This window comes from Orbicella franksi, chromosome 14 (genome assembly GCF_964199315.1).
Source record: "Orbicella franksi chromosome 14, jaOrbFran1.1, whole genome shotgun sequence".
Classification (NCBI taxonomy): domain Eukaryota; kingdom Metazoa; phylum Cnidaria; class Anthozoa; order Scleractinia; family Merulinidae; genus Orbicella; species Orbicella franksi.
Window position 1 is genome coordinate 18145342 of NC_138158.1, and position 22520 is coordinate 18167861.

Consider the following 22520-nt stretch of genomic DNA (forward strand, 5'->3'; position numbering starts at 1 on the left):
CCGACGGGCTGACTGACTGGCTGACTGACTGACTGACTGACTGACTGACTGGCTGACTGACTGGCTGGCTGACTGACTGACTGATTGACTGACTGACTGACTGACTGGCTGACTGGCTGACTGGCTGACCGACTGGCTGACTGATAAGGAAAAATCAGTTGTTCACTGTCATCTGAAATTTATAATTCATCTCAAGGTCTTTCTTGCATACGGCGACTGCGCCCGCAGTACTAGCGAACCGAACTCTCCCACCGAAACGACGCGACAATAGTCTTTTTCTTCGCAGCTAAACAAAACTAAAGACTTTGCTGTGGTTTCTTCTTATACTTAACTCGAGAATTCTGGGTTTAATTTGACGAGGAACAACAAATTATGTTCAAAATAACTCAACTATTTTCCTACCTGGCTTCACTAGACGAACTACGAGTGAGTTGCCGGACGCTGGTAACCCATTTTTGGCGCCAAATTAAAAGCTCGGAGAAGTAAAATGTTTCAATTTTTTTCCCTTTTTACATTCTAATCAGGATTTTTGGAGTTGTAAATCGCTTTTCGTAAATATTTTTAAAATGCCATGCCCAGTGAGGAAAGTTGCCTAACTGTAATGCCTTTCATTGATGCCAGGTCAGTACATAAGTGGATGCAGTTTTTCTTGCTATCTGAATTCTGATTGGTCAATTCAAATTTCAGGCGCACAAGTCATATGCAAGGTTTGCAAACCGTTCGTACAATACGCAGAGAACATTTGTCTACTTTAAAAATAAAAAAAAACCATACTGGCTAATTGGAAATTTTTGGTATAATTAAGGGGACGCGAAGGTGAGAAATGAACATAAACTTCGTAATATACTTAATGTACTTAATATAATCTATGTTACATATTTTTCTGAAAACAAAAAGTTATTTTAAAGTTATTTTATTTGAAATATTTTAGCTCAACGACTTTTGTTTTACATAGATAAAAGCCAACATGGAAATGGCCTTGTACTAAATTAAATAACAAAAGAACCTGAACAATGCAAAATTCAGGACCAAAACAATTAGTCGTAATTGCTTGTAGCTATTAAAAAATTGAGACTCCATAAAAAAGGCATCGTTATATTTTAAAATGTATCATAATAATTTCTATGTACTTTATGACAGCCTTGTTCTGAGCTAGGTGTATAAAAATAAGAATTACAAACTAACAATTATAAGAAATGTAATACAATAAAGATAAAGATTAGACGGTGAAATTTATATTTCATCTCTTTTGTTAAGGCCTGCAGGCCTGTTATTATTATTTTGTAATTCTTATCTTATTTTTACACATTACGTGGGCAGCTCAGACAACTTCCGCTCTTTATATACACAAACCATGTAAACTCGTGTTCTTTTAAATAAACCTGAAGAAGGCTGGTGTTGGCCAGCCGAAATATATTCTATTCACGCCTATTACGTTGTTTGGCTGACTTTTGCAGTATTCCTTGAAATATTATACGTTACTTTTTCAATACATCCATGAAAAGTATCTTTTCAACCGCCTCTTTCAAACACGCCAACCAATGCCAGTTGGCGTCAAAAAAATCTGTCCATAAACATTCTACCAAACATTTATCTGGTACCCAGATCCCACTCGGTTTGGCCGTGGTAGATCTGGGTTAGAGATTAACCAAACAATGAGGGTAACCTTTCCAGTCACAAATGGCGGATAACTTACTCTTTCTACTCATGTTAAAGTTTAGTTGTAAGCATGGACACCATGGTTATGGAATTTATTAAAGGAAAGTGGGGTTTTCTAACGAACTCAGGGATGTTGTTTCCGGAAGATAATACTTCGTCCGTCTGGTACAGTCGTTCGGATACAACAGGTCTTGCAAAGAAGTAGTGTTGTTAGTGGCTCGAGTGTCGGAACTTGCTTCCAAATTTTTACTTCTCCTCCAGCTTCTTCTATCACCATGGTAACCATGCCTATCTGCTGATCTGTAGATTAGAGGCACAAGTAGCGCCGAGAACTCTAAGAGAAAAGTGAAAGGAATTGAAATTTGCTTATAAGTTTTATAAAGATGAAAGTTCCTGCACGGTTATCCAATATATGTTTCATTTATTCAACTCCGTGAAAACTTCATTTGGCGCGAAAGTTAATATGCAATGATATTTTATATCTTATTTACGGTTGTTTGGCTCTGTTACGAGAAACAAAGCAATTTTCTGAGAGCAAAGCTTGAGAAAATGTATAAGTTTGTCGAGGAGCTGTTGAGAAACGCATGGCTGACTTTGGAACCCACTGACCAACCAATTTCATCGGTATTTCTTGGAGTTGCCGTCAGTAATGACGTAAAACATGAGCTTCTTTAAAAATCAATTAACCATAATTGTTCCAAATACCAAGTAAAACTGTTAGCTAATGGTATTCACAGACAAAGTTATTTAAAGACTTCAGTTTTTATGCGAGCAAGTTAGTAAACGATGCCTAAAGAATGTTTACTTTTCATTATCATGACATACATACATAAACTTTATTAACGTGTCTTTATATCTAGCCGATGGGGAAAAACCCGTCTACTACTGAATTGGGGACACTTAGTATAATCAATAACCTACTATTTTCGAATGAACTATTAAAAAGCCTGACAATATAATTAACAATATAATATAGTTAAAAACCAACAAGCTATTTTCTAATAACAATCAACAAATGAACGACAACAGAGGATAAAAGTAAGAGAGTTTATCACTGATACTACTCAAGGTAATCTCTTTCGAGTTATTTTTGGGCCCCGTCTACACTGCGCCGGAGAAATTTGAAAACGCAGCTTATTTTTCCTGTGGTTAGGCCGACCGTCCACACTAATCCGTCTCAAAAACGCTCTTCAAACCGGAGAAATTTGCAAGCGCCGGCTTTGCGTTTAAGGCCCCGTCTACGCGTATCCGGATATTTTTGAATCCGCAACTTTTTCTTTCCGGATACGGCTTCCGTCCACACGCATCCGGCGAATTCGGCAGCGAATCCGGATATTCTTGAATCCGCTCTCCAGAGTGGAAAAAAATCCGCAACGAATCCGATAACGCGAGGACGGTGAATGCGGATATTTTCGAATCCGATGACGTAGCAAAATCGTGTCCAGTCCCTTACCGAACAACAAACCAATATGGCGGCACAACGTGTGGGCCTAGTTTCTCTAGAGTGAATCCGGATACCATCGGATGCGTGTGGACAGGCGAATTCGATTTGAATACGCTACGTGCGGACGGAGAAATTTTTGAATCCGGAAAGAAAAAGTTGCGGATTCAAAAATATCCGCATACGTGTGGACGGAGCCTTAGTGTGGACGGAAAACATCTTGAAAATGGGGCTTTTCGAAGACAGTGACATCACGATAATCACGTGATTTCCCTGCCCGAATTTTCTTCAAACAAAAATCAAAAATGACCGGTGATTGTTGCGTTTTCAAATTTCTCCGGCGTAGTGTGGACGGAAAACATTTGATACGTTTTCTCTCTCTCACTTCATCCTCTCTCGTGATATATTATTTGAATTCCATGGCTCACAACGTTTACTCTTACCTTCTAAACTCATCTTCCTTTCATCAGTGATTCTAGCTTTCTCTATAATTTCATCCACTTCTTCGATAGGGACATCGGTCAAACTTTGCAAAGCCTTCTTAATGTGTACTCCTTCAATAAAACCGTTATGTTCAGGGTCAAAGACACTAAATATCATAAATAAATTGTCATCCTCTTCTGCACTGTTGTGTTCCTCGATCATATTTACAAATTCTTCAAAATTAATTGTGCCATCACCTGTTAAAGAACAGAAAGAAAAAACACTGCATTATGGTGCCCTGTAACTGTGTGACTGCAATTAAACAATGCATAAACCATGTCATCAGGCCACTCAGGGAGCTATGTTATGGTTCGCGCGTCTTGAAAAGTTTAGCCTAAATTTTTCAAGCCTGTCGTTTATACTCCGCGTTAATCTTCTCCATTCTTAACCATCCTTGTTCCTCTATGGCTTATTATTATATATCCTTTTGGTGTTTAGCTATCTTTGGAAACTATCATTTTCAGGTTTCCTTCAATTTGAAAGTACTGATTTTGTACGTGGCTAAAAACATACCGTGACTGAGCTCCTCTAACGACGGGAACGTCCAACTGAAGTTATCTTTAGAGTCCAAAAGAGATATGGTTGAGAGCCAAGAAAAGATATTCAAACTTGCGAAAGCCCAATAGCGATTTTTAAATTTTTGAAATAATATCTAGACTCAGAACCCGTCCTGAAAATTCTATAACCCCGGCGAAAGTTGTATCTCAGCGAGCCAATAGTAAGATAATGAGGGTCACCGAAGTCGTATCTGAGTTGTAAGCACTTAACTCTTACATTAAGGGTATTCTTGGCAGATTATACTGTTACTATGGTGACCTGTTAGGTTAAAAACGATGATCATAAATTGCTTACCAATGTTATGGAGTTACTTCAGTTACTCTCTCTACACATATCCAGAAACCATTATTGATTCCGCATGCGTATAATCAAACCGGAACCCAAAGCCCGCATTACCCTTGCTAGGAGAGTAATGCGGGCTCTAGGGACGAGATTGACCAGAACCTAGGTTTGCTAGTTCCGGTTTTTAATTTTGTCAAGAGCGTTGTGCGTTCGGTCACCGCTGACCGAAAACGCGCGAGCTCTGGGGACAAGATTGCCTAAGATCCCACTGCTGCACATGGACATTTCTTACCATCAAAATCTTTTGCATTCACCAGGTCCTGCACTTGAGAGTCCGTTGGGTTTGATCCGAGCATGCGCATGGCGCATTTAAGTTCCTTGGTTGATAATGTTCCATTTTCGTTCAGATCGAAGCATTTGAAGGCTTCACGGTATTCTGTAAGGTGAAACAGGATTGGGTCAAAATTTCAGTAACAGTAGATGAAAACATATCTCTGGAAAATTAAAGAAACAAACATGTGGGGGTAACGCTCGATGTAGCCTGCAGAACAGGCGGATTAGCTGGCTAGCGCGATAGACGAGCGCGGGCGTGAAGCCCGAAAACGAGCGCGAAGCGCGACTCGAAAATAAATCCGCCTGTAGTCACAATATTGTTTTCTTGTATCGCGCTTTCCCGCTAATCCGCCTATTCTACAACATATAGATCAGGTTTGCTCGATGCAACAACAGCAACGTACTTCCTCAAAATTTAAAAAGTGACAGCTTTTCTATGTTTACAGTATACCTTTTCGGTTGATAGATGTTAAAGTTAGTGTGGGGGTTAAGTAAACTATTCGGTTTTCTAGTTGATCCCATATTTACAAAATTAGTTAACTTTCGGTGCAGGTGCATGATAAAGAACCATAAAGGAGCGGAGAAAATAATAAAAATAATAGATATAATAAACCTACAAACGATCAAAACAAATTGCTATTACAGTGAGATAAGATAAAAACAGTAAGGTAAAACGGACAGGTTTTAGGAGAAAGCGAGTTTAAGCAGAGCAAACGATAGTGGTTACAAGAAGTCAGTTACGTTGTGCATTGTTTAGATAATAGAACAAGTAATTTTAGTCATGGTTTGATTATGATTAAAAGAAACTGACATGCAACGTACGTTAAGCAAACATGCTTCTTTTTTTCTTTTTTTACTTCTTCTCATTTTTTCAAACTTATGAGCAGCAAATCTCAAACCAATCTCGACAAAGCTCTGGTGGATTTTGCGGCGCTTTGATCTCAATTGAACACTTCGCGCATTTGGTAGCGGTCACATATTTTCCCACATTTGACACTTGTTACATGACTGTTGTGAAGTTTCTAAGCACCACGACTTCGGATTTCACCAACAAGCACCAACAAAAATTATTCGTGTAATATTATAATTGACAGTAAAAGTGTGTCAACTTCGGCACTTTGATGTTAAGCAAAGGTTGCCTGTTTAAACAAACACTGAACTCGTCAACTTCGTGCCCTCAATTCAGCGAACAAAGCCGAAGAAAAGTCTATTTCAGTCGGGTGAGAGCAAACGTGACAAGAAATGACGACTAACTTCTTTGAGGCCGTTTTAAAACCTTCATGCCTCCAACGTTTAACTTTTCATAAACCTACCTCCAATTTGGTCCCGGGTCAGGAAATCCTGTCCATTGCGTAAAAGAGAGTTGGAGGAAAAAGAAAATGGTTAGAAAATGAAAACTACTGCTAATACTCCAGTAACTGCTGTTACACAATGAGGTTTTTATTTTACCTCTTTACCCTTATTTCATGAAAGTAAGTAGCATCTTATTCGTCCGTATCAAAATGATTAAAATGATTATTTTCCTTGCTACATTTAATACTACTGGATTATTGTCGCCTCAAATGTATAGAATCGATTCATTGTCAGACGAAAGACAGAAGGAATTGGATTCGAAATTTATTCCCTTTTAAAACCGGTAGCAGTTAACTATGTTTTTTGAAAGCAAAATTCATAAAATAGAAGAAGCGTATTCGTTTCCTTTCGTCTTAGACTTCTTTTATGGAACATGGAAACATAGTTAATAGAGGGGAATGGTTATGAAACCCGACAAATTTCTTTGTGGTATGTTTTTGTTCGCTTTTTCAGCCTTGACCGTGCACAAGACGCAATAGTTGTTTACTCCGTACTGAGGAACTAACCAATAGAAACGTTTTGGTGGCGTAATTCAAGCATAGTGTATGAACGCAAAACAAAAGATTGTTCACCGCGGTCGTGGACCTTCCAACATAGATCTTGGTATCTTTGTTTGCTTCTTTGATGCTTGCCGGGCTTTATAACCATTTCCCTCTAGAAACTATAGTGAAATGACAATTTTTTTTGGCAAGTTGAATACTGACACGCATTGATTTGGATTGAAACAAAACGTAATTATGATAGATCCTGCTGGTCCATAAATATAAAGGAAATGGGACTTTTCCAGCTATGTTTTTGTCACTTCCCTTGTCTACCTCCGGATACAGCTACAGTTGGACCCGGCTCATTCGAACTCGGCTATTTCGAATTCCCCGTTTTACTATCGGCTATTTCAATCTCCCGCTATTTCGAACAATTTTTCGTTCCCCCGCGAGTTCGAAATAGCGGGGTTCAACTGTACAATTTTTCTAAGGGAACGTGCCTCTTTCTAAACACATGCAGGGCAGAAGGTTCTGGGTGTTATAGCAACCCGATAAGAATGGCAGTTAAGACGTGAGCCGATGACAAAAAGAATTTCTAAGTAGCTTGTTAACTTCACACCTGAAAGTATCTAGTAACAGTAGATTAGAAAGAGGCTTTATAACCCTGGAGGTTTAGGAAACCACTTAAATTCCCAGCGAAGGTTCGCATGTTAAATATGCTCTTTTAATCGATCTTTTTTAATAACAACATTAATTATTAATTCCGAAGTTCGGTTTAAAAGCTCTCTGTTTCTAAGTTATCAAGATGGTGTCTCCCCGGTGTCTCCAGATTAAAAATATTACAGACGTTAACATGACAGACAGTTTCTCTTCTCCGGTTTCACTACTCGTCAAATTATCATGAGATTTTAATAGAAAATGTTTTCATTTTGCAGCTTAATGTTTTCCTAGGAAATTAACAGGCTTCTTTTCTTCAGCACAATTTTAAATCGTGGCGTCAAAATAATAATAAGAAAGGAAAATAATCTTTGTCGTTTATATCGATGCATAAGGTACATTTAAATTCTGTATATTAAATATATTTTCTGTCTAAGTGCAGACAGTTAAAGCAGGCCCTATGCATACAAAATACCTGTAATTATTGCTTCCTATAATTTTTATTCGGAAATTTGTATGTATTTCGTTCGTATAAACCGGATAATTTAGATAGCAATTTCAGAGGGTTGGAGCCGCTTTTAAATATCCAAACTGCATTTTTAAAATTGACTAAACAAGATTAAAGATCGTGTAAAAATCAGTAAGCTACACTTCAAAAATAAGGAAAGAATTATGCTAATGGTAGGGTTTAATTCTGACCAGTTAGATGTTCTCTAGAATCCGAGCACGACTCGAGTGAACACGAATTTAAACGCGACAGAAATTTAGCGATAATTTTCCAAACATTTCTACTTTGCGTTGCGTAAAAGCTTTTACTTAACTCCCAATTCCAAGATAACATTGCACTTAAAACGTCGCGGATAATTAAAGTCCGAGTAGCACTGCATGTGATGTTAGTGCTTTCGTTCGCGGGATCAAAGCTATTTGTGTTCGTTCCAAATCGGAAAGACATTAGTGCTCAATTTTACCTCGAATTCGGGATGTTTTCCAACGACTACGTATTTGTTTAGACAGACTGGCTTTCCATTTACCTACCATTTCAGCTAGGTCGCCCCGGTTGACACCTCATTAAGAAGTCAATGGCATCAAAAGCGATGCGATGACTTCTCTTACAAACCCACGATGTATTCCAAGTCATGAATGTTTATAGCGGATTGGACCAACCCCTGCAGTGCCGCTGTCGTCACCATGGCAACCACCCGCGGGCAGTATTTAATTTAAAATGATGGTCGTGCGATGCCGAAATAGACAAAAAGGCTAATTAAAAAAACGTCGGCTGCCATTGTTTCGTGCATAATTGAAAATTTCCAAGGGCACGAATGCAAAAACAGCCATTTCAAGCTGGTGTTGTGAAAAGCTTCTTTACAAAGGCAGCATACCCATGCTTTCGTACTTTCGCGAGGAAGCACCCTTGCGTTGACTCCGCATACAGTCGTTAACGATTCACAAAACTTGTCCTTAAAATAAGAGGCCAGAACAAGAAATATTCCCTGAATAATTAATTACATTTTGATTATATTTTAGCGGAAGAACTAACACGAATTTATAACTAGCCGCTTTGCATTTCCGCGAAATTTTTCCAATCTTGGAATAACATTCTTAGCGCAAATGTTGATATATTTTCACGCTAAGCTTTTGCTCCCTAAAAATGCGATTTATGCAAACTCGCATTAACTGACCAGTCCTCGATGTTTTGTTTAAGAGTACGGATTATTAGAACTGCTTCATGCTAAAAAAGGAGAATTTGCAAGAATAAAATTGACATTCGGGTTCATGTAGTGTTCTATGGTTCCAAAGTCACCATAATTTTATTCATAATTTTATTTTTAGTTTTAACGGCGCTATGAACGGAAGTGGTTTCCGTGACTTCGTTAAATTGCTTTTGAGAGACCTCTACGTTTGTTATTATTAATTAATCAGTTTTAAAGCACCCGCGATTGAGCTATTGTAGAAGGGTTTGTATGTTAAACACCACGCTTTACAACTTAGAAATTCAGCCATAAAAAGAGCTGTCATGCTTTCAGTGACAAGTAAATTTCAAAGAAAATGAAACCTTAAAACAATAGTAAACTAACGTAAAAAGAAGGATGATTTAGACTGGCAAAGATTGAGTCGGATTACGAAGAGAAACTTGACGCAGTTTCTCACGAATCCGCAGGGTATGGCACAAGTTGTTCTTTCAGTCGCTCAAGTTTTTCAGTGTGGGAGGCAGACGGCCGAATAAAATGACTTCGTGTGATCTGTAATGGAACCTCTTTCTTTGTAAGGCTTAACTTGTTCGAAACATCCACCAGGGAGGAGAGGGTGAGTTCATTCTCCTCACTTTTCTTGCCAAGCTGTAGCAGATAGGTTGCCATGCAGTAGCCGGTCATAAATGCATCAAAGCCCGCCCTGTGTCCGCAGTCACGTGTCTTGGCGTTGTTGAACTGAGCCACGTGAACACCACGTTGTTGAGTCACGTGATCGTCGTGGTTATCACTTGCGCCCAGACCCTCGGGAACTTCCATTGTCGAAGTATTATGATTGTCACACTCTGAGCTTGCATCGGGCGCGTTGTTACCTGGAGAGGAATAAAATATTCTTGTGTGATGTAGGTTTAACCTCGCTTTCTGCACATACACAAACTTTATTTGAAGGAAAAGGGAAATAAGTCATTTAACGTTCTCTCCACTAACAGCCCGCCGGGCTGTTCGGGAAGATGAGCCCGCATTCCTGAATCAGTTTCATCTACATGCGTTTTAGAAAATCGCTTTGCTACATTTTCAAAATTTTCATAAACTTCAACTAGAAGCTAACTTGTAGACGTTAAACCCATAGTCAACAGAGAAATTCTCATAAATGCTCACCATACCTTTCCTAAAGTACTAGTTGAGAGAATTTGTTCAAATATCAAGACAATTCCTCTTTAAAAGATTGTTTTCTTACTTCTCCTCAAGTCTTCTTGAGTTGTATACTGATATTACGAGAAGAATTTAGTTTCTGATCAGTCTCTCACCAGAAGAGCTTCGATGTTTCCTTTTGCGCTTCTGCCTTTTCGCTTCTTTCATTTTCCACTCACGATCCAAAACATCATCCACGTCGTGAGAAAGAAGACAGGTTTTCTCACGAGGACAAAATCCATAAGCCTGTGAATGAATAATCGAGTCAGGAAATTCACTCTAAATAATGTTCTTCCCATAGAATTCCAGAGTGGTATGTGTTAAAAAAAAAAATAAGAAATAAGATGGGAGAAACACTACTCCAGACTATTTCTGCTTAATGTTTCACAATTTTCACAGACTATCGTTTTCTGAACAAGATCTCTAATCCGGCACCGCTCCAAATCTTTCCTTCCAAGAACAGAACAGATCCTTTATCGTATCTTTCCCCTTCCTTATTGTCACTTATTTTCGTGTGAACTTAATTTCGCGAAAATTGAACGGGTATATTTCGCGGGACATAAATTTCGCGATTTGGCAAAAGTAAAAAGTTAAAAGGAACTGAATTTCGCGAAAATTGTCAAAATGCTGATCTTCATCAACAGTTTGTCGGAGAATTAGCACAACTGATTGCAGTAGTTTCCAATGACGCTGAACAAAACCAAATAACAATTTAAACGAAACTGACATCAGTTTGACATATATGCTTCTTTGTAACATAGTAGAGCTACACAGAGTACATGACGCCTTCTTCTTTCGCTTACAACTGAAGGACATTATCAATTTTTTCAAATGGATCCTCGGGAGGAAGAACTGACTCACTCTTCATATTAACAGAGCAGGAGGTCTGTATGGGAGAATCTTGACCGAGGTCGTGAGTACAGACTGAACGCAATTTTTTCCAGGATTGTAGTATGCTGACAGACTGTCCAAGTTGGCGTGTTAGAGCGGATCGGAATTTTCACCTTTATCTTAACTTGTTCTTTTTCAAATTAAAGTGAACGTTGTCTCTGTTGGAATTGCTGATATCGAGACAAACTGAAGAGATTAGAGCAAGATGCTAACACAAACTACAGACTATTTTGTAACAGATTTTGCTCTCTTAATCTCCACTGTGGTTGCATGACAGGCTTCTATTCCCAACGGACACAAACAAAAAAACGTTCTATTTTCGTTATTTCAGCATGCAGTCATTAAGATTCGCAGAAATCCGCCTTAGATATTAGCTGGATGTTTAATTGTGTATTAAGCAAGAAAGGCGAGCGCACAGCTACATTTCTTTACTAATACTCCTCTTTTTTGGTTCACGAAGGACCTTCCGTAAAATCGATGGTGAGAGGAATGGGCACCTGAAGAACCTATAGAAATTGAAGCTTACCGCATATTTCTCACAGACATGGACGTCAGCATGAACAGCCTCGTTTTCATCATGCGATCCACAATACAGTTCCTCAGTGAAACCTGTAAGCGCGGTCTTCTCTGGAAATTTCAAACAGACGTGCTTTTGTCCATGCTTTTGATGTTGCAAATTGTTTCGCTGGCTAAAATGAAGGAGAAAATTCTATCAGTTAATAAGAAATTGCAAAAAAAGAACTATCAAAACACATTAACTGAAGCCAATTTCAACGCTTTCCGATCCACTGATACTTTCCTCAACCATGTGGCCTATTTTACATTTTAGTAACCTGCTTTTTTGTAATCTAATCTTTGACTAACTTATTACAGTTTGCTATGAGCTGTACACTAAATTATGATCTGTCCATGACTTCTGGACCTTCCTCACTCACTGCCTGCTTATACAGTCCAGTAAATATTCCCTCTCTGAGACAAGTGTGCATACAATGTTCTGATTGGTTCAAATAAGGGGTGGACTATTTCACTCTCGAGGGTGAGTGGGTGATTTTGAAAAAAATATCTTGCAAACACACTTGTGCCAAAATTTCATGCAAATGACCACTGCCACCCTCCCCCCCTCTCCAAAAAAAATCATGCACCCTAAGAGAGCCAAGAGATAGCATGTTACATGAAGGAAAAATGCCATGCATACAAGTCTCAGGAAAAAAATTTCCTTGTGCATGAAAGGGTTAAAAAACAGTGCCTGTACCAAATCACCCACACACCCTCTCGAAGGTCACATGGTCCACCCCTAAGATTCAGAAGGTACTTTGTTGCTATTACAAGACTTCCTCCCAAAACTTAGTAGCAACCTCTAACAGAGGCATTTTACTAACTCAATCTTGGCTAGCTGTTGTGAAGAAGACTGCATGACCAGCATCACATTATGTTGATATTGCGTGACCACTGTCATATCAGGTGCATTGTGTCACACAATGTTTGCTCTCCAGTTGAAAGGAAATATTGTGTGTTGTCATGCATGCCACCATAAACATCCAGTGACAGTGTTACTGAAAAACGTAATTTTATAAACTCACCACTTTTTAAACAGATAGAGCAGGAATGATGCTGGTTCTCTGACACTGTTCTCAGAGACAAACTTGGTATCAAATATCCCAGCTGGAAACATTTCTGATAAATCAGCAGTGAATACTTGCAATTTGTCAGGTAACTTGCTGTAGAAGTTCTCATACAAGAAAACCAAATCTAAGAATCCATTGTGAAGTACAAGTGGCTTGTTGGCCATGATTAGTTCATTGAAGAGATTCCGTACAGAGTGCTGGGATGCCAATTTAGAAGGTTCCTAGAAAAAGCAGATGAACGTATTGTGTAGTTCCAGAAAATATCCATACCTCCCCCTCAGAAGGGACTTTTCCAAGACCCCCCTCCCCTCCACCCTTATGGAAACTTTTAATTAAACTTGATACATTCCTTTAAATGTTTTCATCTTACAGACCCCCCTCCTGGCCAGGAAATTCCAATCCCCTCTGTGGGGAGAGTATGGATATTTTCCGCAACTGCACAATGGGCACAATTTATTTTTGAAACTCCAATTCAAAAGGTAATAATTTTGTAAGAGGCCCATATGGGTAGTCAGTAACAAATTAGAAAATGTAGCCCATGCTTCATATAGCAAAATATTTCTGGCATGAGCCCAACGCTCTCTGAATCCTTCACGGGATGCAGTAAAAACCTATATGATTTCAAAACACACAGGTGTTACATGTACCTACCTTATCATGTCCCCTTGTATAGGGAACTCCTTTAGCATACTGTTTGTTAAAGTCAAAGCCATGTCCAACCAAAAACGTTAACGATGCTGGTTCAACAACAAAATTTTCTGTACAGAGGACAACAATGTTGTAAGTCTTGACCCTGATGTTTAGCCTTCCTTCTGATTCTTTGTCCTTTATGCCATTACCAGCCTTTGTTTTCTTTAACTTGAAACATGAAATGCCAAGGGAAAGTATAGCTCTGGATTGTGCCACTTCCTGCATGTATTTATATCGATCTTCCAGAAATCTGAGGGACAGGTTGTCAATCAATAATCTATTTATTACATTTAGTGGGTGTGTGAATGCATCATGAATGTTCATGAACATGTATGTTTTGTGGCAGTCAACCTCCAATGTGCATGTGTTCCCAAGACATGGGTCAAGAGCAAAATTAATGTAAGGATACTGGTTCTTTAACGTTGTTCTCAGATACCAACATCCCAGTTGCAAAAATTCCCGATAAATCAGCAGTAAACACTCGCAATTTTTCAGGTAACTTGCCCGACAAATTGTAACATTTGCATATCATGTTATGCCTGTTCTATTGTTTTCGTAACTTACAGGACTTAGCAATAGAATTATTATTTTTTTAATTTACATTTGATATCTGAGCTGGCGAAAGAGGCATAAAGAATGATCTAACAGATTGAGATGATCTAACAGATCGAGCTAAATGTATGCTTGTATGGTCACATTATCCAGTTTCTAAATCAAATTACTCTGTATCATTTAAACTTTAAAGCCTTTTTTAAAGAGACATATTTCATGTACACACTCAAGAGACATCTGTGATTCAGTCAATAAAACCTTATCCTAATGATGTACCTCTACAGGTTAATTAGCTTAATGAAGATTCTTTCAAATGGGGGAAGATTCAAGATAGAATGTACACCGGGAGGCAGGACGTAACATGTCGATAATTTCGATAGTCGATAAAAATCGATCGTTGTCGATCGAATTCGATACTAATCAATCGACAAATATCGGAAATCGATAAAAATCAATCACACGATTTCTTGTTATTATCGACTTTGATCGACCAATTAGTTGTTTATTCAACTTTATTGCCATACGGATTTACTGTAGAGCTCTTTACACACTTCTATAATTTCGTGGCCGATTGAAAAATGTGTCTGCATTTTTGTCGATAAAATCGATAATCAGTTGAAAATCTTGTGATTATCGACTTTTATCGACAAATTAAACTTGTCGATTGACAGTTATCGACAAATATCAAGTACTATCGACTTATCGACTATGTTTTCGATGATCGACTTTGATCGACATGTTACGTCCTGCGGGAGGTGAATAATTTTCCATGTAATATTCAGGCTATAATAGCTAGAGCCTGTGTAAAACGTTATTGGACTTATTTAAAACTCACTGCGCCATAAGATTCTTTCTGTCTCCAATACCACTCATTTCCTACAGTGGAAAATTAAAGGCATGTTTATCAAATGTTGCAAACATTCAAGAAGACAGTGGGACCTTAAGAAGGCTACTTGCATGAGGAACCTACCGTATCGACCGCCACGAAGGTAGATTTCTTTATTGCACGGACGATCGAAGGCCATACCTCAGAGAAATTGTCTGCTGAAACTTCCACGACGGGAACGTAATCAAAACGTGCTGTCATTTTGAAAAACCGCCTTCCGCAAAACGAAAAAACCGCCAGGCGTTATTGACGTGCAAAATGGTAAAGACTGGGGCGAGCAACGTTCACGTGTCGAACAAAGATGGCGGCTTTCAGGTGATAAGAAAAGTTTACAGAAAGAAAGCCGTTTATCTGTTGAATTCTCCAACTGAAGTCTTGCGTAGATTGTAACATTAGTTTAGAAGGATATTGTGGAACCTCTTAACATAGTTTTAAGGAGTTTTGACGGTGGAAACTAGTCGAAAAAATGAAGTTAACTGCAGATCTTATTCTACAAAGCCCTCAGTACACAAACGCTTTGCGAGACAGGGAACTTGATTTGCGTGGTAAGTGAGGTTTCTTTCACTCGTCAACATGATAAACTGGAATTTTGGAAACAAAAGTATCCAATTATTGGGAGATTGGGTTGTACGCGAAATACTGTGTGGAGATTTGAAGGAAAACTACATTTGTCATGCCAGCCGGTGCATGTGTGCATTTCAATAATTTTCCTTGCAGAGATTAGGTCAAAGTTTTTAAACTCTACACCAAACAGCCAATGCCTGTGTAATTTAAAGTCTGAACCACATAATCCACAAGTCTTCAAAATTATATGTGGTTTAGTTAATGAATGTGTATTTTCATTTTTGTGAAAAGATTAGATTATATGGCAGTTCACAATGTATGCTAACAAGCATAAGCAATAATTACAAGCCTAAAATGCCACTGCTTGTGACCCTCTTGCCAAACTACATTTGCCACGCACAAGATCTTTGTTTTGAATGCTACCTAACCTGTTTCGCACCCAATCAAGTTCGCACCTACCAAGTTCACACTCACCTAAACTTGTTACAAACTTTCTATTTTGTGTTAGACTGTAGCTTTTACACCTGAAAGTATGAATTGCCTTAAAAACTTTTTTTTATTATAAGTGCGAATAAAAAAGTAAGATTATGGTTTCATGTTTGCTCCGTTTGCAAGTGTGAGAAAGTCAAAGCGAATCAGTGGATGACTGATTACAACACATGCTTGACATGAACATCCTAATCAACATCCATTCACATAGATAGTTTTATATTCTGTCATTATAAAAGCAGGATATAGAGTAATTCAAGACATAGAAGTTGTATAGTACATGGGAGCAAACTCAATTGAGTTGAGTCAATGTGGGTGCTAACTCAGTGGGTGCGAAACCTCCAGCTACCTTTGGTATAACCTACATAAAATGCACCCTGGGTTATCAAATAATTCCCTAAGCTTCAAGAACTGAAGCTGATCAGTGAAGTTTCATGTTGCTGGGAGTATTTTCAGATCACAATGGGTTGATCAGTCTGATGTGGAGAGTTATGGTGCTTATAAATCGCATCTTTTCTTGTTTATTGCAGGTTATAAAATTCCAGTAATTGAAAACCTTGGAGCAACCTTGGTATGTACTTAATATGTAGAGGTAACAAATATATCCTGGGTTGTTGCGTATGTAAAATGTGCCATAAATATGGCTTTTTGAGATCCTGTGGGCATATAATTTGACCAGAAACATGGCTGAAAACCTGTAACAAGTCTTAATGAGGTTGTTATTGTTTATGAGAAGGTCTGACAACTGCTTCATAACTAATAGGCGACAGTTCTGCAATGTGACACAAAACCCCTTCCCCCAGTAGGAAGTTTAAATATGTTGAAAACTGAAAAGCTTTTGTGGGTACCGTATGCTGGTTGGCAGATTTCACCATTTACACTCAAATTTAGAAACAGAGTTGTCACAGAGTTCTTATCCATGGCAAGTTCCTGTGTCAGCTTAAGTACTGTTACATTTGATTAGACTTTAATTGGTCAAATCAAAGTGATCCCTTCAGAAAGTTTAGTTCCCAGAGAGATTTCAAAACTTAATCTGGAACTCTTTGTGTGTCAGATTTGCAGTGGATGAATGCACTGGAGTCTAAATAGCACAGTCCAAGTTGAAGTCTTCGTAAGGGCTCACTGCATTGTGTTCTCCTACAGAACACTTGATTGTCACAGTACCTCTCTCTGCCCAGTAGAATAGATAGATAGTAAATTGAACTCTGAAGAAAATCAAAAAAAATTTAAAATGCTGTGGGATCTACAGTGTAACCTGTGATGGAGGAGCATCACATTCAGTGGGTGGGCAGGGTACAGTGTACAGTGTATTAAATATTAGTTATGTCTTGCTTCAGAAACGAAGAAAAGCTCCTGCTTTCTTGGGCCAGTGACATCCTACATGCAATTGTACCCCTTGCTTAAGTTGAAGCTATAGTTACAGCTAACATGTATGTACAATCCCATAAGTGTTATTAGTTTATTTCTATTGTAGAGTAACAAAGGCATTCTCTTTGTTTTCAGGATCAATTTGATACTATTGATATGTCGGAAAATGATATCCGCAAACTGGAAGGATTTCCATTACTCAAGAGACTTAAGAGTTTGCTTTTGAACAACAACAGGATATGGTATGTTGGTTTCCAGCATAAACAGACGCATTACATGGTTCTGAAACTAATATTTTGTTATTGTTTTCAAACATCCCTTGATAACGCTCTATTCATTTATATGTGGGCTCAGTATCCAATCATTTAATGTACATATATAAGACATTGCAGTCCTTTCGGTGTGTGTTTTAAAAGGTGATGATTCAAAGTTTTTTGTTAAATAATTATATTTGTTTAACGTTTGAAAGTAGTGTTCTGTTTGCCTTATTTATGTGAATGATGAATTTAAGTCTTCTGACAATTTTACTGGGCATACTGCAGGCATTTCCATGTGGTGTTACATTAACAATAATTTTGTAGTGTGTGACATAGACTATACAATATTTATTGTGTCCTTTAAAAGTTAGATAAATGTCCTTGAAAGCGTTTGGAAGTCTTTGAGATTCTAGCCTAAAAAATAAATACTCACCTTATACAACTTATTAGTGTTATTGAACTTTTAAACATAACTACATGTATTGCATGCCAACAAATGTTGAGCAATGCTGTAATGCAGTATCTAACATTTTTAAATATATATCTCATTGAAAATTGGTAAGTGGAAAGGACCGTCAAAGGATGGAGGTATGTGGGTACTGTGCATGTGTCTTTGGAATATGGCGTCACCCAGATTCCTGGGAAACATCCTTGACTATAAAGTAGCTCATTGCTGAACCTATTTGATGTTCAAGTAGAAAATGCAAATGTGCGATATTTTGTAGCTTAATGCTATATTAGCTTACTACACATTTACAGTTATTTGATGAAGGTGTTTGTATTAGTTTTATACAGTGATTGTCACTCCAATTAGTTCTGATTTTTTTTATTTCCTTCTTGCATGTATTTACTTAATGCTGCATAGACTGCTTCTGTTCTGTATTCTTTGGATAATGTATTCTTATTATTGTTACTATCATATATTTTTCCACCTAACACTCAAAATTAACTGTTTCTTTCAGTCGTATAGCTGAGAAGTTGGAAGAAAGCCTACCACACTTAGAGACAATTGTTATGACTTCAAACAACATGCAGGAATTGGTATGTTGGTTCTTTCTACAACTTGATTCTATGTTTCATGAATGTTGGGTTAAGTGAGATTCACTAGGGTGAATTTCTTTGAGATGATTCAAATTAGGATCAATGACTTCAGATCACTTGGGTAATATCCTTGTCCAGAGTGGTTGCTTTGATGCACCATGATCCAAGTTATTCTGCATCATAGATCCTGATCCAAATCATCCCAAAGAAATGCGCTCTAAAGATACAGTTAGTAGTAAATAATGTCCTATTGTTTGTATGTGAAGGCAATTTTATCATATTTAATCACAGTCTTTTTGTCAATATTTGGATTTCTAGAAAGAACTGGATCCACTGAAGTCTGTCAAGACTCTTCAATATCTTAGGTAACACTATGCATACATTTTTCATTTCATGAATGAAACCTCTGTTTCTATGTCTTCATACCCTGCATGCTTAGGATAATTTAATTTGGTTATGTGAATGTTGTATGTTGGATCGATCAGCCCTTTGCTTATGTTAAAACAATATCTAATGATAATGATAGTGATAATAACATCAGTATATTATTTGGTGCATTTGGTAATAGTTTTGTTCATATTTGCTGTAAGAGGGGTAAGTGTATAGATTGTTTTCATTTCCACGCAAATTATAAAAAAATAAATTGAAAATAACTAATGAAGACATTTCTCTAAGTGTTAGGCTTGTGCGTTTTGATCTATTGCATTTGTTCTTCTCTGCTATATGGATTATTGATGTTCATTTCTGGGTCTTTTTTCGCAGTTTGCTTCGAAATCCAGTGACCAACAAACCTCACTACAGATTATACGTTATCCACAAATTGCCACAATTAAGAGTGTTGGACTTTCAGAGGATCAAGCAAAGGGTAAGAAGTAGCTGTTGCCCCTTTTGCTTATGTAAAAGAAAATTAACTTGCTAGAGTAGATGCTGAAATCATATTCACATGATTAAAACTTCAGTTTGTAGAGATTTAAGTCACTATTACAGTAGTCCTTTGCACTTTGCTCTGAGCTAGGTTTATAATAATTATGACAAAGTAGCTTCTTCTAATAAAATCTTGCCCACTTCAAGACTATGTAGTACAAGGAAAGTTGCCTAGCTTGCCCTTGGGAGTGTAATCTTTAGTCTTGGCACGGTAACCTTTACCCTCTATGCCCTTCATGCTGAATTTGTGGAAGAAGACAACAGTGGTATATTTGACCCAATGATAAATGGCCCTTTCATATGGTTCTAGTTTGGTTGAAATTCTGCTGAATGTTACATCTTTGATTTTGATTTCCAGGAAAGAGAAGCTGCAAAGAAAATGTTTAGTGGCAAAAGAGGAGAAGGTGGTCACAAGGGAAGAAAACCAAAAACGTGAGTTGTGTGTCATCTCTTCTCATCGTGCCAGTGGGCACATAAGGCCATCATGCTCTCAGCCTAACGCTGTCTGTTTTGCGTGACTATCTTGGTTGCAGTAGTAAGTTTGCTAGAAGAGTTATTGTTCAGTTGGTATTTTTCAGTTTTATAAGATTTTGTATAATTGGTAGTTTTCTTTTGCAAAATCATTCTCTTCAAGAAAATTCATTCGTTGATTTATGAGAACATTTTTTTAACATGCTTACATTTAAAATGTAAGTTTAGGGTCAAAGTATGAATGGACAACTTATTTTGACTCAAGATCATTACTCTCCCAAAGTGAATGATCTCAATACACAAGAAAATACAGTCAATTTTTTTGAGCCACAAATTGAAATCTTTAGTTTGTAGAGAACTTGTAAATGACTTGCTATTTGCCAATATGCCTATATAGGTTCGTTCCTGGAGAACCACCAGCTGCCACAAGACCACTACCAAGTAAACCTCTCCCACCACCCACAAGGGACATTGCCGCAATTAAGGTAAACTCTTTGGGATAGTGTGATTTGTAAATGGGTGTACTTTGCATGTAATATATCAAACACGAGAGACAGTGTTTCATCAGGATATCCAAACACCGAGAAGAGACTTGAAAATACGATGCGCAGCGGAGTATTTTTGACAAAATTCGAGGTGTTTGGATAGCAGATGAAACACTGTCTCGAGTGTTTGATATATGTACAAAGACCTGCCAGGTTGAGTGTTGTTGTAGTTAAATGAGGTGCTAATTTGACAAGTACAAATAGTTTTGTTATTCATCCTACACCGACATGTTAAACATGTTTAAAAGTGCTTTAACTAAACAAGGTTAATACTTACTTCAGTGCTCATTCCGTGCACACCCCACAACTTACCCAGGTAAAAACCTGTTTGATAAATATATGGTTTGAGGTTTGTCTTCTCAAAATGACTTCAAAACGTCATCAACAAATTGGAAAAACCTAAACCTATTTAGTCAAACTAGTTTAGTTGGTGTGAATGGAGTATAACGTTATTATTCTTTATCTCTAGGCTGCCATTGCAAACGCTCGCTCCCTGGATGAGGTACAAAGACTAGAGATGTTATTAAAAACAGGACAGGTACCTGGCAGGAGCAAACAGAATGATAATGTTGATGAAGAGATGGAAGACATGTCTAATGGCACATGAACAGACTCAGTATTAAATGTAACATACATATAATCTTTTTCTCTGTAAGTGAATCATGTGGCCAAGCTGACTTATGTTTTATAATGGCAGCAATCTTTTGTAATTAGATGTATTTAATACAAAACCAAAGCTTTCAACTTTTATGAGATTCTATCACCATCTTTATAACCATTGTTTAGTTTGTCATGCAAAGGTTCTTCTCTGGTTCACCACACTGTGCTTCTTCAATGTGTGATGTCTGGTTTGCACACAATGTCTTCGTCTAGTTTGTAACGCAATCCTTCAGTTCGAGAATCTTTGCATAACAACCCAAATAGCAGCTGTAAGCGAGACTGCTATTTTTTATTGGAGACCAAGAATTTTAAACTGCTCCTAACACACTACCAGTTTACTGTAAGACAGCTATTTATTTTATTGAAGTCGTGAATCAGATAGGCAGCGACAAGGACGAATCATTATTACAACAAGTGAAAGCTTTTTGGTGGGGTTGAAAACGTCGTGTAACGCGCGTTAACCAATCAAATGAGAGCCTCAGCTTTCTCGTCCAATCAGGTGTAAGGCAAATTCCCATTAGCGTGGTTTACATGACTTTTTGAAGCGTTTTCAGCTTAAGCCATTGAGATTAGAGCTTGGCTTTCTCAACTAGCGACATGTCCAAGTCGACTACTCACGTGTTGAAGTCGACTAGCCACGTGTCCAAGTCGACTAGTTACGTGTCCAAGTCGACTAGTCACGAGTCCAAGTCGACTAGTCACGTGTCCAAGTCGACTAGTCACTAGTCGACTTGTTACATAGCTAAGTAAAATGTTTTTTTCCGGTATTTACCTGCACATTTGTGAAGTTGTTTTCAATCGAATAATCAACGAAAACGCTTTCATTGCAAAGAATATCCCTGTTTTTTCTTTCTATAGCAAAAAGTTTCTCTAGTGAAGAAATCACGGATTGTTCGATGCTCTTAAACAAATTTCAGTATGAGTTGTCTTGTAAAAAAGTATCAATTGTAACCAGTTCTCTCTTAATTTTTGTTTTGTAGAAAATAATGTCAGTGAAAATAAAATGTAACGTTTCCTTGGCTCTTTTCGTTGTGTGATAATTGTTTAGAGAGGCGTTTCCAAGATAAGATAGGTTCTATTCTGGAGCTACACCGTACATGTAAATCTCTAAGTTCAGTAAGAAGAACCACTAAGGTTTGTTTCGGAGGGTTTTCCTGTCACGAGCACTACCAAAAAAACAAAATATAAACCCCTTCCACAGCCAAACCTGGTAGTGAAATTTGAAATAAAAAAAAAAAAAATGAAAATAAGCAGTAGAGCGTACGCAAGGCTTATGGGATAATAAGCGTGACTCCGCACTTGCGTGAAGTCACGCGCGTTTTCTTGTCTCCGCTCCAGCACTATCTCTGTTATTACTTTAGCGAACACGCAGGCCGATGGGAAGTGAGGAACACGCATTTTTAATCCCTAAAAGGTATGGCGAACACCCT

General features: G+C 37.8%; 3 protein-coding genes across 3 annotated transcripts; 1 reads left to right on the forward strand and 2 right to left on the reverse strand.

Moving 5' to 3' along the window:
• Nucleotides 1–937: 937 nt before the first annotated feature.
• On the reverse strand, nucleotides 938–8890 carry LOC145467060 (uncharacterized). The gene is made up of 5 exons (XM_081450576.1): nucleotides 8284–8890; nucleotides 6070–6097; nucleotides 4716–4859; nucleotides 3544–3780; nucleotides 938–1993 (listed from the first exon to the last, which is right to left on the reverse strand). Exons 1-5 carry the CDS (start codon nucleotides 8284–8286, stop codon nucleotides 1755–1757), a joined length of 651 nt encoding a protein of 216 aa, XP_081306702.1. The 5' UTR covers nucleotides 8287–8890; the 3' UTR covers nucleotides 938–1754.
• A 121-nt stretch (nucleotides 8891–9011) lies between these two features.
• On the reverse strand, nucleotides 9012–15051 carry LOC145467058 (target of EGR1 protein 1-like). Its single transcript, XM_081450574.1, has 7 exons — nucleotides 14856–15051; nucleotides 14721–14761; nucleotides 13295–13583; nucleotides 12599–12864; nucleotides 11545–11707; nucleotides 10244–10373; nucleotides 9012–9808 (listed from the first exon to the last, which is right to left on the reverse strand). Exons 1-7 carry the CDS (start codon nucleotides 14970–14972, stop codon nucleotides 9393–9395), a joined length of 1422 nt encoding a protein of 473 aa, XP_081306700.1. The 5' UTR covers nucleotides 14973–15051; the 3' UTR covers nucleotides 9012–9392.
• A 28-nt stretch (nucleotides 15052–15079) lies between these two features.
• On the forward strand, nucleotides 15080–22111 carry LOC145467059 (U2 small nuclear ribonucleoprotein A'-like). Its single transcript, XM_081450575.1, has 9 exons — nucleotides 15080–15316; nucleotides 16355–16395; nucleotides 17328–17434; nucleotides 18412–18490; nucleotides 18809–18855; nucleotides 19253–19355; nucleotides 19773–19846; nucleotides 20283–20370; nucleotides 20900–22111. Exons 1-9 carry the CDS (start codon nucleotides 15238–15240, stop codon nucleotides 21035–21037), a joined length of 756 nt encoding a protein of 251 aa, XP_081306701.1. The 5' UTR covers nucleotides 15080–15237; the 3' UTR covers nucleotides 21038–22111.
• The last annotated feature ends 409 nt before the right edge of the window (nucleotides 22112–22520 follow it).

What these genes read in the sequence shown, in the direction of transcription:
- LOC145467060 (XM_081450576.1), bottom strand. An exon ending in GAATGCAAAAGATTTTGATG is followed by an intron (nt 3,781 to 4,715) that starts GTAAGAAATGTC and finishes GTTCTTTAACAG; the next exon opens with GTGATGGCACAATTAATTTT. An exon ending in AAGGAAGATGAGTTTAGAAG is followed by an intron (nt 1,994 to 3,543) that starts GTAAGAGTAAAC and finishes CTTTTCTCTTAG; the next exon opens with AGTTCTCGGCGCTACTTGTG.
- LOC145467058 (XM_081450574.1), bottom strand. Translation starts at nt 14,972, where the DNA reads ATGACAGCACGTTTTGATTACGTTCCCGTCGTGGAAGTTTCAGCAGAC. An exon ending in AGAAAGAATCTTATGGCGCA is followed by an intron (nt 13,584 to 14,720) that starts GTGAGTTTTAAA and finishes CCTGTCCCTCAG; the next exon opens with ATTTCTGGAAGATCGATATA. An exon ending in GAAACATCGAAGCTCTTCTG is followed by an intron (nt 9,809 to 10,243) that starts GTGAGAGACTGA and finishes ATTCCTCTCCAG; the next exon opens with GTAACAACGCGCCCGATGCA.
- LOC145467059 (XM_081450575.1), top strand. Translation starts at nt 15,238, where the DNA reads ATGAAGTTAACTGCAGATCTTATTCTACAAAGCCCTCAGTACACAAAC. An exon ending in TTGAACAACAACAGGATATG is followed by an intron (nt 17,435 to 18,411) that starts GTATGTTGGTTT and finishes TGTTTCTTTCAG; the next exon opens with TCGTATAGCTGAGAAGTTGG. An exon ending in GGGACATTGCCGCAATTAAG is followed by an intron (nt 20,371 to 20,899) that starts GTAAACTCTTTG and finishes CTTTATCTCTAG; the next exon opens with GCTGCCATTGCAAACGCTCG.